The 20,446-nt window shown below is 36.0% G+C and overlaps 1 protein-coding gene across 1 annotated transcript in view; it reads left to right on the top strand.

Moving 5' to 3' along the window:
* Window positions 1-7,739: 7,739 nt before the first annotated feature.
* The window catches only part of LOC131165652 (mRNA-decapping enzyme subunit 2), a 36,476-nt gene continuing 23,769 nt past the window's right edge, over window positions 7,740-20,446 (top strand). The window contains exons 1-3 of the mRNA XM_058123618.1: window positions 7,740-8,149; window positions 15,517-15,668; window positions 16,916-17,043. Of these exons, the coding sequence (XP_057979601.1) occupies window positions 8,070-8,149; window positions 15,517-15,668; window positions 16,916-17,043 (360 nt within the window). The 5' untranslated portion in view covers window positions 7,740-8,069. The remainder of the gene's footprint in view (window positions 8,150-15,516; window positions 15,669-16,915; window positions 17,044-20,446) is intronic.

Raw genomic sequence — 20,446 nt, 5'->3', positions numbered from 1 at the left:
AAGAACCTCTATTGATTTCTTACTCCTGGAGGAATCATGATACCTTCAGGTTAACTTTTATAATATAATATATATTATTTAATTAATAATAATAATTATTTAAAATTAAAAAATTAATTAATTTAATTTTAAATTTTAATTTATTTTTTTATTTTTACATTTCCATGCATACAATTTTTGGAGTCATTACAATGACACTCTGTAATTACTATAAAATATATATTTGTAAAATATTTGTAAATAACTGCTTGGAAAATATATATATCTATCTATATGTATACACTGTAAATCACGTCACCTCGACCTCGTCGACGAGTCCATAAAGGGTGTTCGTCGCCGAACACGATTCCCACGTTGACAAACTTCAGGTTTTGCAAAACCCCCTCTCGATAAATTCTCGTCGACGAGACACGTGTCCACGTCGACGATCCCAAGAAGGATACTCATTGAAGAAATCCTTGTACTCTCAAACTAGGGGATTTCCTAAATTCGTTGGGGAAAAATCTCCCAAACAATATGGGAGAATTGGTGACTCAAGCTCGAAAATACATCAATTTATAAGAGGTTACCACCACAAGGAGAAGCATGACCAATTTGAAAAGAAATAACTTAAGATACATAGATGAAGTAGCTAAGGGGGAAAAGAAGTAGGAGAATAACAAACAATCTATTAGTTCAAAGGAGGTGGGGCTTACACCTAAGTTCTAGTCTTATACCCCTTTGAATGTCTCCCGAACTCATGTGCTTATACATATCAAGGAGAAAAACTAAATCTCGTGTGTAGAGCCCATAAGAACTCCACAATACAAAATGAGCACCTCAAAGTTCTGCAAATTCCATAAAACAACGGGAATAGTGCAAAGGAATGTATTCATTTGAAAGATGAAATTGAAGCTCTGATTAAGGAGGGCACTTGTCAAAGTTTATAAAAAGGAGTCATCATCTGGCCAAAGCGCGCAACTAGGAAAAACCCAGGGCTGTACAAAAAGAAGAATAAGTTGTGGGGGAAATTGTTTTGATTTTCGAAGGACTAGCCAATAGAGGGGATAGTGGAGGAGCAAGGAAAAGATATGCAAAGCAAGTTTTCCTAGCCGATGATCTCGAGCAGAATTGGAAAAAGCTTAGGCAAGATGAGATTATTACCTTCACAAAAGAAGATATGAAAGATGTTCAATAGCCACACGATGATGCTCTAGTAGTGTCACTACTCGTTGCCAACTACTGGGTAAGAAGGGTCTTGATAGATAAGGGAAGTTTGGCTGATATAATTTTCTAATCAGTTATGTAAGAAATGAAGATATGAAAAGAACGCCTAAAGCCTATCTTAACACCCTTAGTAGGATTTGGAGGAGACGTGGTTCATCCTTTGGGTACAATCACACTTTCACTTGCTATGGGGGCACCTCCATAGCAGGTTACCTTAATGACGAATTTATTTGTGGTTGACCATTATTCTGTCTACAATGCAATATTAGGACGCCCCACACTCAATGCAGCTTTGATTGTCACTTCTACCTATCACCTAAAGGTCAAATTCTACACCTTGAATGGAGTAAGGAAGACAAAAGAAGATAAAATGGTGGCTCGCAACTGCTCTATGCAATGGCCCTGAAGGGCAGAACAAAAGGATGAGGGGTCTGTACGATAGAAGACCTTGATGTGAGGGATACAAACCCACAGATCAACACACCAGAAGAGGAGTTAGTAAGCATCCCTATAGAGGAAGACAACCAAGAAAAATGTGTCAAAGTAGGGGCCTAGTTACCAGATTTGTTGAAAACAAAACTTATGAGGTTTTTACGTGAGTATGCAAACAAAATTGGTCAACGAGGAGGGGAAGTGCCCAAAACGAGCTAAGCCATTTTCTCGATTTTTGTGTTCAAAACCCAAAATTTGATCGGGTCGCTTTTAACCATTTCGAACTGCTCTAGATCACTCGGAACAAGCAAAATTGGGCACTAAGGAGCAAAACTGCCTAAAATAGGTCGGATTGTTAGGGTCAATCTCTGGTGAGGGATCTAATTGTTTGATTTTGACAGCTCGATCAAAAATGATTGTTGACAGTTTTCAATTGTATTTATGATCTGACTTTGGGGCAAACGTAATTGTGAGTTGTTTATAGACATAAATGGACAAATAAGAACAAGATGCCCAATTTTTATATCTAAGGGCCTAAGATTTTCAGGGTTATATTTTGGATAGCTAGCCTAAGGGTCGGAAAGGAGGATTGGGGAAATCATAGTGGGCAAATCCAAGATGCCCAATTTTCAAGCCATAGTGTGCGAGTAGAGAATATAATATGAAAAAGGTTTGTCACCTGTCTATGAAGGAAGGCCAAAATCTCTCACTAGTTCTCTAAGATTTAAGGGGAACATATCAAATTGTGGAGCAATTACAGGAAACTAATAGCTCAATTTCGATAAAATTTTCTTGATGGCAATAAGGAAATAACTGAAAATGTTAAGTGGTTGAAGATTCTAGTTTTGCAAAGGGACAAGGGGATGCTACAACAAAGGTTTATAAAGGTGATGCCTCTGACTTTAAGGCAAAGAGATCTTAGGGTCCTAGGTTTATACTTGTCAAAAGATTGTGCAAATGGGCACTAGAAGGAGAGTTAGGTATTGTGGAGAACATGCATGTTAAGAAAAAAGATAGAAAATATTGTTATAAGGCTAGCAAGGGAAAGGAAGTAATAAACTGGGGGGATTTATTAGATAATTAAAGTCACGGTCTTAGTGAGGTTGATTGTGGCGGGGGTTTATCATTTGGATGAAATTAGGGAATAATGTGAATGTATTTTTGACTCCAATGGCGCTTTAAGGGACTTTTCATATGTACATCTATCTCCTGTGGAAGGATTAGAGTGGGTTTCTATATTTGAAAATGATTGATTTGGTTAATGAGCTGCAATGCAAAGCTAGTGAAGGAGATTTCGAGGAAGGATTTAGAAGTTTAAAATCTCATGGATAAATTGTATTTAAAGGTTTGTGATCTTAGAGGAAATGAAGTGCACTTTGATAGGTGTAAAAAAGTTAAAAAGGGTCAAAGGGAGTTAGCTAACTTGAAGTTTTCAATGAATTATTAAAGAAAAGGATTGAAGAGGGGGTTTCTTGTTTAATTATTAATATAAATTTTTATTTTAATTTTTTTTATTCTTATGGGGTCGATTTCTTGTCCTCGCTGTAATTTCTCTTTCTCTATCTAATTTACCTTCTTTTATTATCTCAAAAAAAAAAAAAAAAAACCCAAAATTAGCTACTCGTACATTAATTTGCTTACATTTCAACTAAGATCGTTAAATTTTCTGATCAAATGAACCCAAAATTAGCTTCGAACAGGATGCAGGAATCGTAACCGGATCACCTAATAGAGAACAGGTGAATTGGTGATGGTGATCATTATATATATTAATTTTAAAAGGGAAATTAAATAGTAGTGAGGTTAAGGCGGTGCCTGGTTCGCAGATTCTTCAGATTTTCGCATCTGTTTTAGTATTGAAAAGTGGTGTGGTATTTTCTAAAATAGAATTCTTGGAATGTCAGTCGAGCATTTAAATTTTGCAAACCAAAATGGATTGAGATGGATTGATTTTTCTTATGCATTTGATACATTCATTGTACCGGGCTATGGGCACCCATTTTGGAACTAACATGTGGCTGTCATGCATGTATGTAATTACATAACTTATTGGTTAATTAGTTTGGATATTTCTATAATTATATTGACACGTAATTATAATATTTGCTGTAATTATCATTTCAAATTAAGCGATGTAATTTATTACGCAATCAATATTATAACTCATATATATAATTTGTAGTTATTGACGTGTCGATTCAAATATGTGCTTAATTACATAATTATGAGCATACTAAATTGATTTAATTTGATTATGCGAATCAATTAATATAAATGCATACATGTTCGTAATTTACATAATTACGAATTTATTTTTTCAATCAAGTAATCGATCGAATGACCTTCAAAGATAATGGTGAGTTCTAATAATGATAGTATTTGAAGATAATTATAAGTTTTGGTCTATATTCAATAATTGATTTTGTATGCTTTAAAATTAAATTAGTAAATAGATTCATGTCTAAATGGATATGGGTCATAAATACATCAAATATTTTATATAAATAGGTCATAAATGAGTCAATGGATCATAAATGACCCTACCCATTTTTATTTTTATTTTTTTTATAACCCGGGGACCCCAGCCACCATCACGCCACTTTGAACACTATGGTGCGACACCAAACCTGGGAAAAGAAAGTTGTCCGCCCATTGACGCACTCCTGATAATTCACTGGAGTAAACTCTCAAGGGGGAATCAAACTCGTGACATTGAAGTCACCAAAGTCACAAGTCGCCCTTACCACTTGAGCCAACCCGACTGGGCATGATCCTACCCATTTTAATCCTACCCATCTTAATCCATACCCACCCATTTAACATATCTACCATTAAAGAAAATTTTGAAAATATTTTATGGAGCTGAGGTACGTGTGTTCGATTATTAGTTAATTTTTTCCTATTTTTCTTTTTAGTTCCAACAGTGAAGTGTGGCTCACATTTATTTTTATTTATGTTGCTTATGGTGTGTATAGGTTTGTTTCCGAGTATAATTTACCAAGTACATCTACTTCTGCTACTTACATATGCATTAGTTGGTCTATAAATTATATTGAGGTATCTCTTTATTGAGTTTGGACAGTTATTATGAAAATACAACCTGCCAACTAAAATAGGTTAAAATGCAATCTTGTGATATATGAGAATAGTAACTTAATTGGACTTCCTTGAACCATGCAACTGAAGTTAGGTCCTTTTAATATTTGTCAAGTCCATATTTGTTTTTTTTTTTTATTACATAAGAATTCCAACCACCAACAAGCCCTTCAGACCCTTGGTGCGGTACCCCCTAGGTCTAATTGATCAGGTAAAGTCCAGAATGTGGACACGGCTTCCGTGCATTAGATCGATGTTCAGTTAACCCGACCGGGACACATTTCCATTACCATTCACGGTCCCCTCTGACTCACAGACAACTCTCACCATCCACGGTCCCTGCTGGCTCACAGAGCGAACTCTCACCATCCACGGTCCCCACTGGCTCGCAGAGTAAATTCTCATCATTTGACAGGTACTGCTAGTTCCGTGAGTGTATCTACCTAGAAACCCTCGATACTCCTTCTTACATGCTGATGCCTTTCTACCGCGCCATGCCCGTGAGGGCCCATTGATGTAGGACGGGAATGGTCGACCTATGTCCTACGATTCAACCCTCGCACAAGCACATACACTTAAACACTTTAATTTAAGAATTTAATTATTCGAACATAAACACAATAAATCATGTTTTATTTCACATGTTCAAGGATTTTGAAAAGGTGTATGACTTGTCCAGCAATTAAGTCTCAATTGGTTATTTCACAAATGAATCAAGTTATATGCTAAAAAGTTGTTATCTCAAAGATTCAAGAATAAAAGTTCTATGTTAGCAAATTAATATTCATACAGTAGATTTTAACTAGCAAGTACCAATATTGCAATCTATGGATCAAATGGGTTATTCAAAATGTGATTTTAATCTACTAGCAAGGGTCCACAAGATATAACAAAAGATTCAAGCACAAGTATTGAAGTTACGAAGATATTGGTTTGGATGACTTGACATTGTTCCACACGTAGTTAGGTCACACCGTTGGTCCTTCGTACAAGCTTTGAATCACAAGATGAACGCAGCAATGAAGTGTAGATGATAATCGTCGTGTGGGTGTATGAAGGTGCTGGCCGTATGGGGGGTGTGAGAGTGTTAGATGGAGGAGGGGTTGATGGAGTCGTTGGATAGTTTAGTGGTCTCTCACCACTTGATCTTCGGAGAGAACGCCGTAGCCTCACACTACTCACTCACAAAGAGAGGAACAAGCTTTACAAGCTCAAGCAAAGAGATGCTTCTTCAATATTCAACTTCAACTTCATGTCTTGTTCTTACAATAAGAAAGCTATTTATAGGCATAGCCTAGGAGACAAAGCTTTAAACACTCAACAACTCTCAACAATTTTCAACAACAACTCTCAATAACTTTCAACAACAACTCTCAACAACTTTCAACAACTATTAACCTAACACAATTAATACTTACTAAAAAACAAGGAACTCCAACTCATAAGCACACAAGTCAAGTTTAGTTGTCTTACATTATTACAATTCAAATTTGAAATTTAAACACATTCCAAAATGAAGGCCAAAATCGTGTGGGACCCATTGGAGCCATGTGGGGGCCACATGGGTTTTGAGTTGGACTTTGCTTCAATACTTCATTTGGGTTTTCAAGCATGGTCTTCAAGCACCTAGTAATCTTGAAATAATATATACACGAAAAATATAAATTAACACAATAGCAAAGTCTTCACATAAAAAAAATCTTCCATCAAAGAAATAGATGATCTTCAATTAATCCCATGTGTTCCTGCAAAATAGATATAAACAATAGTGGACATCTGGAGGTCGTCCACGTGTCACCATGTCAGCAAAGGAGTGGAGATCGGGAGGTCGTCCATGTGTCATCATATCAGTAAAAGGGATACATAAGGCATGTTGATCCCCATCACCCATGTTTGTCTATTTGGTAGAAAGACGTTTGAAACCTTTTTTAGCCAAGTGTTTTTCTCATGCATAGGTGTTATTAATAATTAAATTAAAAATTTTTGCTAATTTATTTAAATTTATAGATGATTTTTCTTATTCATTATAGGATTTAGTCATATTTTTATTAATAATTAATAGGTTATACTGCATAATAAAATAATTTATGATTAATTTTTAATTAACAATTAATTAATGATATGTTAATTGTTATTTTTAATCAATATTTAAATATCTTTATTAAGCAAAAATAATACAATATTGTTTTTTATTAACATTAATCTTGTTCTTAATTTATATTTATAACATATGATTATCATATTAATTATGTTAAAATAATACTATTAATTAAATTAGTAATTTTTTTTCATGTTTAGTTTTTTTTTTTTTCAATAAGGATTTTAGTGACAAAGATATGCAGCAAAAGTCCTAGCCCTATATACACTAGGTGTATATATATCGAATTTAATATAATTTTGTTATATGTGTTTATTTTATCAAATTAGACATTTTTTTTGTACCCATGACAAAATCGTATTAGAACAAATGAATATATTTGATGTACCTTAACAAATGTTAATAACCCGCTTGTTTAACTATGCATAAATGGGTCCGTAATTTTTTATTTGAAAATAAAAATAATGGATTGTATCATATATTTTTTTATACTAACAAAATACGTTATAGTCAACTATCTTTAAAATTGTGCTAACAAATAAAAACAATAAAAATATATTTGATTAAGTTTGATTAAATGTAAATTTGACAAAAAATAATAATATTAATTCTAATTATTGTTAATATTAGGGCTATTAATACTATAAATAATAAAAAACAATTTATAACAAAAAATGTGTGTCAAAGAAAAACACTTTTCCGAGAAATATGAATTTTGGGTTTTAAATTTTAAATTTATATAATTTTAAATCAAAAATTCAAAATTCATACCCCAACATTACTATTAAATTTATTTTATAAAAACATAAATTTTACACAAGTGCTTTTCGATATATTTTCAAAACAAATTTTTTGAAAATACTGAATCAAAGATAATTTAAATAATTATTTCCGGGTAAGGAAAACTGTGTCCAATCCTTAAAACCAAATGATTTTTGAGAATTGGGTGAGCTCAAAATTATTTAAAAAGTTTCGGTGCATGCTGTGTAGCAAATTGAGGTTGATGGACGGCTTTGAACCCAATTCGTAAGTTCAGTGGGCGCTGAGCTGACCGGTGACTAACCATGAAAAAATGTAATTCTGCCGAAAAGGAAATTGCTTTTTCCTAGAAATATTTAGCGATAGAAGACCCGAGCGAACGGAGAACTCTCGCTTTTCTATATAACAACGAATTGAAAAGGGCACTTCGCTGTGCTTGAAGAACAGGATTGGGCTCTGTGGTTCAAATTGCTGAGGAATGTCAGGGTTGCATCGATCCTCCAGTGCTCCGTTGAAGAATGGCAATCCTCCTCAAGAACTCCTAGATGATCTCTGCAGGTTCGCGTCGCTTTTCGCTCCTCCTTGTACCAAACTTTCCCGCTTTTTCTCTCTGTGATTGTTGTGTGGGTTTAAACTTCCAGTTAGTTTCCGCTTCTGTACTATCATTTGACGGCGATTGTGAATCCTGGCGTTGTAACGGAACTAAACATGTTTTTGTCTGTGTTGATTGAAATAATTTTGAGAGGGTTAGGAATTGTTAGCTTAGCGTCTATTTGTCAGCGGAGAAAAATGTGTGAACCACGGGATCTGGAATTTGAAGCTCTATTTTCTTTTATTTTACTTTCACCCAGTCTTTAAGGAGACGGACATCTAGATTAACTCAGTTTGATACCTGCAATAGATTTGGTTGGATTTGTTTGTTTATTTATTTATGATAGAAAAAGAACTTCATTAAGAAGCGAAGAAGAATGCACAAAGAGGAGGATAAGAGATCCTCAAACTGAGAAAATAGAAAGAACAATAAAAACAATGGACCCTTCGTGTCTTGCTGGACATCCTGAAAACATATACAGTTTAAAAACAACCTGCACTAAAACCCGACATATCTGCCAAATTCCAAACCCTATTTCAAAGCAAACTTGAGGGCAACTTCTTTCCATTAAAAATCCATGCATTTCCCTCTATCAAGACCCCCACATAATTGCAAAGAATGCACACTGCCACAAAGTTACGGCAGCCTTCCTCTTCCTAAACCCAATAAAAGAATACTCAAGAACTCATGCAACATCCTCGGGCACATACCAAAGATTCTATTCCACCTGCCCCAAGAAAATGGACAGTGCAGAAAATAATGAGATCTCAGATGTCTTAAAGCTTAAAGCATAAGAAACACACTGTCATACTTGTGGGTCCAAAAATTTGACGCTTGCAAAGGATGGTGAGATATGATTGTGGAAATATGGTCATCTACTCATCTAGTCCTTTAGATTCAATGGAGTCATTTTTAATATTTATTTATCTTAGATGTGCTTAGGTCACTTAATGAACTAGTGATTTTTGAAACCCTGAGTAAAACCTATGTCATAAAACAGGAAAAGTTTGGTTTGTGTAACCAAGCTCGGTTGAGACTATAGTTTGACCAAAAATGACCTTTAGTTGCTCATTGCTTTTCATTTCAATCAACCTATATTTTTAACATTGAATACTTTTAACATTGAAGCACTTTGCAGCCTTGCCATAGTCTGATTTAGGTATGCAAAAATCCTCTCACCTTGAGAAGCATTAAAAGAGCTATAGTGCGCCCTCTTTAGTGGCATCATTGGGTTGATTGAAAGAGTAAATTTTCCATAAGTATATATATATATATATATATATATATATATACATATCTCACGGACTTCTACAGCTTTCTTTACTGAGAAGGGGAGCCTTCACTGTTAGATCCTTCTATGGGAAGCTTTTCCCTTTGGAGTCAAACAACTTTAATTTCCCTTGGACTCAGATTTGGAAGACAAATGCCCCCACAAAAGTTACCTTTCTTGCGTGGGAGGCTACCCATGGTAAGATTTTGACTCTGGATAATTGGCAAATAAGGGGTCTGTCAGTGGCCAATAGATGTCCCCTTTGCATGGCTGGCGTAGAATCTGTTGAGCACATCCTCTTGCTCTTGGTGAAGGAATATTTGAATAGGACAAAGGTGGGTTACTCTGGATAACTTTGTGGGAGGGAAACTCTCGGCCTAGAAAGGGGTTTGGGAAACAAAGAGAAGAGAAAGGCTATGTCCTTCATTCCCCTTGCAATTTTTGGTGCGTTTGGAAAGAGAGGAATAGGTGAGTATTCAAAAGTTCAACCTCAACAATCCAAAACAGCAAAAGACATCAGTTTACTGCAGTCAATAGCTGGCATACTAGGACTGTTATTAATGAGATAGCAAATATAGCACCACTCCATAGAGCATTGCCATCTCTACTTGAGCCAAAGCCCCTGAACCTCACAAGCAATAATTCACCCACGTTCGGCGACACTACCCAGTCTTCACCAAAATATAAGAGGAGGCCATTCCATAACTGTGTTGTTGCCTTTCAATGCACAAATAGGTGATCATTTGTTTTATTCAGAATGAGCACACAGCACAAGTGTTGGCTGAGAGATTTGCTGGTCCTTTTCCAAAGCAAATCATGTGTGCTAATCCTATTTGAATCACAGTTCAAAAAAAAGTTCTAATATTCTAAGGAACCTTAGCCTTCCAAATGACGTGGATCTAAGGAAAGAGGTTAGGAGAAGGGGATTTTTAAGAGTTGGAGAAAGAAGATTTTGAAGTGATCAGCCCTAAAGAACTGCCCTCCCAATCTCACTTGTCCTCTTTGTTGGAAGGAACAAAGTGGTCCAATATAGAAAGCAAGGTGGTAAGCTCATTGAAAGAAAGCTGACATTGGGAATGAAATATGTAAGAACATGTGAGGATATTTTGTTTGATTTTTAAAATGTAAATGGAGCTCTTTTCTTCGCCGAGATTTGTCACACCAATGATGTGAGTTCTATTCTTGTACATGCTGTTCCTATTTATCTGGCAGCTTATGCATTTTATACATTTATAATTTTTTTTTTTTTTGTATATTCATCAAAATATAAATGGGGCCTTCTTGGCAGTTCATTGTTTTTGGTTATTCCCCTAGGTTGGAAATCTATATACTCACCTATTTAAATGGGAATGGGGATGTCAGCGCATGAAGAGTTTTGTGGGTATATGTATCATTCCTAGGAATGGAATTCCTAATTATAAAACGTGAACCAAATGTTCATACCTAGGTCAAGAAGTTAATGAGGATTTTGATTCCTGGAATCATTGGTTGATTCCCTGAACCAAACACCACATAAACTAAATAGGGCAAGTGATAGGAATTACTAGAGTAGGCCATCAACTATCTTATTGAATTTGAGTGGCAGCTAACATCTATTTTGGAGGATAATCAATTCTGCAACGACAATTGAGGGTTAGGAATCTAGGTCAGGGAATGACCTCTAATGATCACACTAAAGTGATATTGAATCCTCATGAAGCATTATTCGTAAATAACATGGATCAATGATGGTAGTCTCTCCTCATGACCTTCATACTAGACTCACAATTTTGAGCAATATGAATTCATACTAAAAATATGACCATCTTATTATTTTTATTAAAAAAACAAGCAAAACCTATTTGGATTCCAATGCTTAGGAAGCTATCCTATTATGAAGTTCAGGATCCACAAAATTAGTAACAAATCGAGAAGGTCAATAAACCATAGAAAAAGTCCATTGTCCATCTCAATTTGCCATTTTGGCCCTCTTTACTGCAAATTAATCTTTTAAATTCTTTTAAAGGAAAATCAAGCAAACAGTCATTTAAACTAAGTATTCAACCAAAACATAAATCAAACACCATTGGTAAATTATCATGCAATCCATCAAATATTCAAATATATTCTCTAGAAAAACACCTAGTCGTCATTGGACCATTAGACCACGGCTTGACTCCTAAGTTTTATGTGGAAGATTTAAGTTGAGCACCTTATAAAAATCTATTCAGCATGTAAATTTTTTTTTTAGTATTACGAAAAATAGAAATTTTAATTTCTTTAAAAGAAAATAAATGAATTCAGTATAAACTAAATATTCAAAACCAAAATAAAATAAAATCAATCAATAAATAAACATGCAATCCATAAAATGTTCAAATATATTCAAATAGAGAAAAAGAAGCATCTTTGCATAACTATTAAGTTAAGCAAGTATCAAGTCATGGTTAGAACAATGATAAACAATAAATAATGCTTGGACTATAATTAGATATCTAAGCTAATGTGAAAGGCTTAAATTGAGCAAACAATAATCAATTCTTGACCATGGTTTGACACCAAAGTCTGGATACTCAATCCATAGTAATCAAACCAATAGTGAAAATAAAATATTAATCTAAAACACACTGGACTAATTTGTCACGCCCCGAACTCGGAAATGGGACCTCAGGGGTGAGATTGTAACCTAACATGTCCCTGTATCATACAAATCATCACAGATACAGTACAAAGGATGAGGGTCCGACCCCGTGGGGTTCCCAGGCACCCTAAACACATCCAATCATAATCATATACGTAGCGGGAAAAAGTCATTCTATATCAACATATGCAGTACCATACCAGAGTCTATATAAGAGCAGAACATGGCTCTAACAAAACGTACAAACTGGGTGCCCAGATACAACTCAAAATGGCAATCCAACAAAACTACAGTCCTAGCACTTACCCAAGTGCTAACGCAGTACACCGGCCACTACGCTTCCTACACCAGGACGCTAGTTTCGGTTACCCGAAGGACCTGTAAAAATGTACGTACAGTAGGGGTGAGACACCTCCCAGTAAGGAAGAAAATAGGTTATATCGGTGTGTGGCATTTGAGTGTTATCATGAACATACACACAGTTAAATGCATTCCAGTACTAATTTACACAGTGCATACACGCACACATATGGCGGCCATTTATACGCAGCCCCGTCACAATATATACACATGATCAGTAATCTTCAGTGTCGTCACACTCTTTGGCCCGAAGCCGGCCTGCGACATACGGCGTTGGCCCGTAGCCAACCTGTGAACACGGTGCCATCGGCACATGACTAGTCCCCGACTTCCATGGCATCGTACCGGCGCTAAACTGGTGGATCGACACCCTTCGCCTTGATCTGCCGGAATAGGTTCACGCCCTCGGATATAGAGCCAGACACTCTTGCCTACATGGCAGGCGATAACATGCCCTCAGATATAGAGCCGGACACTCTCAGTACCTGGAACAATTTCGGAACCGCGTTCCTACTAGCATTTTAACATATCACACACACATGCATGCTCATATAACCAAACAAACCACACTCATTTGGTAATCTAAATCATGGTTTTCCAAACAAACACAGTTTAAACAAAGTCAAGGAACAGCCATCCCAATATCACAATATAAATCACACATATACTCGATTTTCAATAAAACCCGGGATTCAGCCCGTCGCTTCCTTTTTCCCAAAACTGTAATAATGAAAAACCCATAGTTTTTCCCGTTAGATCCCCCCAAATGAGTAGCCAAAACACACACAGGACCGTGGACCACAGTTCCACCGAGTCCGATTTCAAAAATAACCAATATAAACATAGTTCCCCTTACCTTAACCCCGTAAGCAAATCCCAAACTCCAAGGTCCCTAAATAGCGAACTGAGTTCCAAAACCTGCAAATCACAGTACAGAATATGTTCACAAGACAATTACCTACAAATCTACCGGATTAGAATTGAAAATTGAGTTTTATCTCGATTTTACGCCGAAACCCGAAAATCTTCGAAACGAGATTCCGATCTGTGGAAGTTGTAGAGAATCTTTCCACGATCCTCGTGCTAGCTTCTGTTTTCCAATTTCGTCAACGATCGGCGAAGAATTCTAGAGAGAAGGAATAAGGAGAGGTTTAGAGAGAGAGAGAGAGAGAGAGAGAGAGAGAGAGATATTTGAGATTTCTTAAGGAGTAAGCAAAGGAAATTTCCTTCTATAGCCCTTTGACCTGGAATTTCCAATTTTGCCCTCTCTTAATATTTAAACCCATTTTTCATATTTTGGGTTTTTACAGATTTGGCCATGGGTTTGCTCTTTGGTTTAAATGCAAAGTTGCCTACTTATCTTCTTTTAAATAGACAATCATGACCTCTTTAGTTCAAAAGCTTGTAAGAAGAGGGGGTCAAAATCACTGAACAAAAATCACAAGCATCAGTCAAAAGCATGCTGTCATAATTCAGTTCATTCAGTTATTGTTAACATTTAATGAATCAGTTGTATCATCCTAAACAAAAGGAAAAAGCTCATACTTGGATCACAATAGACAAACAAGTTTAAGGCATGCTCCTAGCCATTGCACCATTTGGCTTAAAAGTCCAACTACCCTTTTATATATACATCTTTAAGTAAGATATTAATCTTAAAAGAACTTGAGCTCTTAAAGAAATCCAAGCCACCTTCTTCTCAACACAATTTTGTAAAGTTTTAGTTCTTTGTTTTTGTCGACCAATCCTCATGGCCCAAAAAGGCATCCTACTTCTATTATAGGCTAATAGGAACCCTATGGTTAGGGTTGCAGTCTCCAAGGTCAAGGGGTCCAAAATAGCACTAAAATTGATCAAGGGTAAAAAATAAGGTGTTTAAGAATAGAACTCCATTTTGGGGTGCAAGAGCTACTCAAAGCAATGCTAAGAAGGAAACAAGGGTGTGAGCAGTGCTTGACACTTCACCACGTTTGTGTTTTGCAATTTCAACCTTTAAATGAGCCGAGCTGCTTTCCTGCAAGTTTTTAGTGAAACTTCATATTCAGTCAACAGACAACCATTCTTAATTTTCAGGTCTATAATACCCTTGTATGGTCAAAATAAATACCCTATTGGATTTTTTAATGATTTGAGCTTGAATTCATGCAAAAATTGAATGAGCTTCCAAAGCATCCAATTTTAAGCAGTCATGAACTTGATGTACACAAATTCTATATAAATTCATCGGGTGTGGGCCAAAATGGGTGTCTAGTGTCTATAAAATCATGAATAAACCATAATTACTGAAGAAAAGAACACTGTTTAATGAGTACTTAAGAAATTAAACCATTTAAATCATTTTTAATAAAATGTTTGTACTTTCCAACATCCTTTCTGTGCTATGTATGGAGCACGAAAAATAAAATTTTCTTAGATGAAAAAATTGATGTGAGCAGTGCTCGACGCTTCTCCACATTTGTGTTTTGCAATTTCAACCTTGAATGAGTCGATCTGTTTTCCTGCAATTTCTTAGTGAAACTTCATATTTAGCCAACAGACTACCATTCTTAGTTTTTAGGTCTATAATACCCTTGTATGGTCAAAATAAATACTGTATTGGATTTTTTAATAATTTGAGCTTGAAGTCATGCAAAAATTAAATCAGCTTCCAAAGCATCCAATTTTACGCAGTCATGATCTTGATGCACACAAATTCTATATAAATTCACCGAATGTGGGCCAAAATGGGTGTCTAGTGTCTACAATATTTTGAGTAAACCATAATTGCTGAAGAAAATAACACTGTTTAATGAGTACTTAAGAAATTAAAGCTTTTAAAGAATTTTTTTAATAAAATGTTTGTACTTTCCAACATCCTTTCTGTGCTATGTCTGGAGTATAAAAAATAAAATTTTCTTGAAATAAAAAAATTGACTTGTTTTTTGTTAATTTTTTTAGCAAGCGTCAATTTTGATTCTTGTATTCTATTTTTTGTAATTTTATACGTAGTTGTCAAAGTTTCATAACTTTCATATTTTTTTTAATAATTTGACTCCATTTTTCTTGATTTACCTCTTCCCCCCTCCTTCTACCTTTCTGTGCAGCCGCTTTGTCCTAAATGTGCCAAAAGAAGACCAACAATCATTTGAGAGGATTTTATTTCTTGTGGAGTATGCTCATTGGTTCTATGAAGACAACTCAGTGGAAAAAAATCCGTCATTGAAATCATTCAATCTGAAGGAATTTACTTCTTTACGTATCCTGACAGGTCCTATTGTGTCTTTATTTACAGAAGATGGATCATTATTTGCTAATCTATAATTATTCTTTCAAGCTAAAGCTGAATTCCACCAATTTGGCATCGGATTTCACTTCTTAAAAATCTATAGTTACTTCTTTTAGTGTTGTTTTTCAAGGTGAGGCTTATGATGTGCGTGCCAATCAAAAGTGGCTTCATCATATAGAAATAGTACTCATACTTTTTCTCAGTTGAGGAATTGAGTTTCTTTTGACTTACATGTGTTTGCACACACCTATGCAAACACATGCAGTGTCTTTTATCAAGATGTTATCTGATCATATTTTATCCATGACGTGAAGATGGCGAAGTTGTAGCACAAATCCGCTGCTATGCTGTCCCAGGTGTTTCTGTTGTGCTATAAGGTTGCAAAATTTTGACATGATGCAATTTTTATCATAATAAAAATAATCTTGAGAAATGGATTTTCTGATATTGGAAGTGTTTCTCATTTCATGAGTTACCATGAGATGTGTGGTGTGTGTGTGTGTGTGTGTGATAGGTTAATGCTATCAAGTATCGATATTGATTTGGTCTCTAAACACAAAGATTGCATGAATCAGTGGTTGTTTTTCAACACCCTATTCCCCCCTTCCAAAAGAAATAAAACCATAGCAACCTTTGATGGGCAGTATTCAAAAATGTTGAGGTTGGTTTGCTCATTTAAGTCTTAAAATATTTTGGGGGTAAATACCAATTGTAAGGTTTGAGATGATCAATTGGTATTTTGGTGGTTAAGTTATTATCAATATTATCTCTTGCATGTATTTTTTCACATTAAGGAAATTATATTTTTTAGATCCTTTGTAGTGTGGATATCTGAATGTTGGCACATGCAATGTTGAACACTGAAGCCTGAACTGTAACTAGAAAAGGTCAAGTTGATTATTGGATAATGCTATCAAGGTGTTGTTTTTTCTATAAGCAATAAAAAGATTGTGCATGTCTCTTTTCTTTTAACATGAAGGATATATTAGATCCTTTGTTTTGCACGGATATGTGAATATTGGCATGATAAACTCGAAGGCCTAAACTATGATGTAGCAAAGATCATGTCGGTTATTGTTGGCACACATAAAACTTAGCAGGTTCTTGTCACAATTCATGCAATTATCTAAGGCTTACATGTTTCTGGCTTCGACTTCCTATATGGTGCATATGTATATCTATATCATTTGATTCCTGTTTTCCTTAAAACCTTGTAGTTTTTAACAGCTGTGATGTCTTAAGACCTTATGTTCCTCACATAGATGACATATTTAAGGACTTCACTTCCTACAAGGTTCGAGTTCCTGTAACTGGAGCTATCATTTTGGACGAATCCTACGAACGGGTAGGTGTCTGTTGTCTGGAAGCTAGTCAAAATACTGGTACTTATTTGTTTATTTATTTTTTTTCATTTTGGCCATTCAAAGCCCATATGTGGACATTTTTTGTTTTGTTTGGGAGGCTAGCAGGTGGGGTTGGGTGTGCGGTAATCAATTACATATATAAATTTCTGTTTTCTTTGTTTCATAAAATCATAATTTTTATTTTAGTAGCTAAAACTTGGCAATTGTTTGATGTTGTAGAATTCACTTGCATGAAACTAATCTGTGCATTTGTTGTAAACCTGCATGGACTTTACAGTTCATGGTATTGATCTGTTATCTGAATTTTTTCCTTTGCATTTTGCGAGCACTGCACCCAGGGGTGTAATCGGTTTTATTCAGTTTGGTTATTGGCAAAACTAAACACTGAACCGAAATCTTGGGTTTGAGATTTTATGAACTGAAACCGAACCATAAACCACAGTTAATTAAGAAACCTAACTTCCAATTTTATGATTCGGTTCGGTTAAAATCTGGTTTTTGAAATTTAAGACTGTATCTTGAACCAAGCAGAAGGGCTGGTTGAAAAAACACTTGTAACAAGGGCCATTGGCCTTACATGGGCCTACAGCATAAAACCATAATGTGAGCTGAGGAAAGTTGAGCAGGGTATTAGGTTTTTTTTTTTTCGGGATCAGTAAAGAGAAAAATATGCTAGCAAGGCATCAAGGGGATGCCAACCCATGGTACAAAACATCAACCATTCTGAAGAGTGTTGCAAACATCAAGGATTATATTATGATCATTAACAGTTTGCCCACTAAGCCAGCTGGAAACAGCAGCAAGCCACTGGTCTGAAGCGAAGTAGTTGTATATTTGAAGGCTTTCTTATTTCTTTCTTTCCAAGTACATCAAAAGATGGCAAAAAGGATGATGTTCAAAACCTTTTGCCTCTACTTGGTGGCCCTGATGCCTTTCAAAGCCCAAATCTCCCCTCCAACTTAATTTGCCGTAACCTGCTACTGTCCAGTCAAGGATAGAACCAAGTTCCACAAATTCCTTGTCCAGGGGCAGTGGAGAAGAATGTGGTTGATTGATTCTGCATCAGCCATATAAAGAAAACACCTATTTGTGACTGTAAGCCCTCGTTTATGCAGATTGCCAAGGGTTAAGATGTTTCCATGAGCAGATTCCCCCAAAAAAAAAGACAAACCTTTGGTTGGGCTGCTGTCCTCCAAATGCAAATCCAAGGGAAGTTATTGCAATTAATTCCCATCGAAGAGAGCTTCTAGAGATTTAACAATGAAAACACCATTTTTGTCCAAAGCTCATTTTGGTTCATTGGGGATGTTTTGGTAACAGAATTTATAGAGAATTCTATATATTCGGAGAGTGCATGAAGTTCCCAATCTGCCACATTATATTCCAGAAAATTCCCTGATCAGTGATTTGGAGATGATGACTGATGAGAGCATTTTTCGTCACACGCCAAGTTGTAGATGGAAGGGAAGACAGCTCTAAGATTACAATTTCACGCCCCACATATGCCAGAAGAGAACAGTCCCCATTTTTCACTTGAAATGTCACAAATTGGAAAAAATCATCCCATCCTTTCCTGGTGAATTTCCGAACTCCCACTCCATAGTGTCCCCTTCTGTTGTGTGTTGTCCAACCATCTTGCCCAAGCCCATATATAGAATAAATAATATTCCACTAAAAGTAGTCTTTCTCCTTCATCAACCTCCATAACCACTTCCTGATGAGAGCTTTATTGGAAGTGACAAGGGATTTCAACCCAAACCTCTCGAACAAATGGGTTATTTAACCACTCCCCATCAAACAAGGTGATGTTTAAACTCCTCCCCTAAGCTATCCAAAGAAATCTTCTCTGAATTCCTTCCAATCTCCTAGCCTCTAAGGCCAGTAAGGGAATGATGGACATGAAATAAATTGGAAGATTCATCAAAGTGCTTTTGATAAGAGTGAGGCTGTCTCCTTTTAGCTCTGGGGGGAAGGTAGTTAATGGGAAAGGATCCCATATTACACCCCAGAAGACCAACAAGGAAGGTCCCCATTGTGATCTCTCCAATTGAAGGTTGAGGATAAGAAAGGGGTCATCTGTGTAAAAAATAATAGTATCATCTGCGAAAAGGAGATGACAAACTTCTTTAAGCCTTTTGCCCACCTTGAGACCTTGAAAGATCCCTCCTTCAGTAGTTTTCATTAGCATAAGGCTAAGCACCTTCATAACCAAAATAAATAGAAATGGGGACAAGGGACCTCCTTGTCTGAAGCCTCTCGAGGAGTGAAAGAAATTTGAAGGGCAGGCATTAATGAGCATTGAGAAGCTCGGGGTTTTGATGCATTGAGCAACCCAATTACACCATAGTTCCCCAAAGCCCATTTTCCTTGGGAGATAAAGAAGGAAGTTCCGGTTGACATGATCAAATGCTTTCTCCATATCCAATTTGCACACTATTCCCCTTTTCCCCTCCTTCAAATAGGCATCCACCACCTCAATAGCAATAAGGGCAGCATCCATAATCTATCTTCTAGCCACAAAAGCATGCTGATACTAACGAATGACTTCCGGTATTGCTTTTCTAAACCTCTTAGCTAGGAATTCTGCAATGATTTTATAAATGCTTCCCATCAAGCTAATAGGGTGAAAATACTTGATGTTAATGGCCCCTACGTTTCTTCGGGATGAGTGACAAAGGCGGTATTGATGCAATTGACGAATTTTCCTGGTCTATGAACTCCTTAAACATGTTTAACAAGTCGTGCTTGAGGAGGCTCCTGTTATTTTGAAGGAAAGCAAGGAGAAGCCATCTGGTCCAGGCGCTTTATCTCTATTGTAATTTTCAATAGCCTAGAGGACTTTTGTTTCATTAAAGGGTCTCTCAAGCCAACCCGCAATGATTGAACTGAGAGATCTAAAATTGATGTCTTCCACTGTAGGTCGTCAAGACTCAGGTTTAGTGTAAAGGTATTTATAAAAGTCACAAATACCTTTTCCTAAAATTATCTTCCTTGATTTCTCCAATTTCAATGCTAGACAAGGTTTTACATCTATGCTGCACGTTTTTTGTCCGATGAAAAAATTTTGTATTACAGTCCCCCTTGTTGAGCCATAAAGCTCTAGATTTTTGTCTCCAAGATATTTCTTCAAGAATAATAACATCACTCAATTCCTTCTTAAGCATAACTCTTTTGGCTCTTTGTACATCGTCAAACCTGGATTATCTCTTGCTCATCAAGTTCTTTGATGCCATTAAGGTTCACAAACTTCTTCACTTGGACATTCCCAAAGGTGTTTCTATTCCATATCTTTATATTTTCTTTTATTCCTTTCAACTTTGAGACAAGCACAAAACTAGCCTTCCTCATCACCTGAATAGAGGACCACCAAGTTTTCACTAATTC

This window comes from Malania oleifera, chromosome 10 (assembly GCF_029873635.1).
Source record: "Malania oleifera isolate guangnan ecotype guangnan chromosome 10, ASM2987363v1, whole genome shotgun sequence".
Taxonomy (NCBI): Eukaryota; Viridiplantae; Streptophyta; class Magnoliopsida; order Santalales; family Ximeniaceae; genus Malania; species Malania oleifera.
This window is presented reverse-complemented; position numbering and strand designations above follow the sequence as displayed.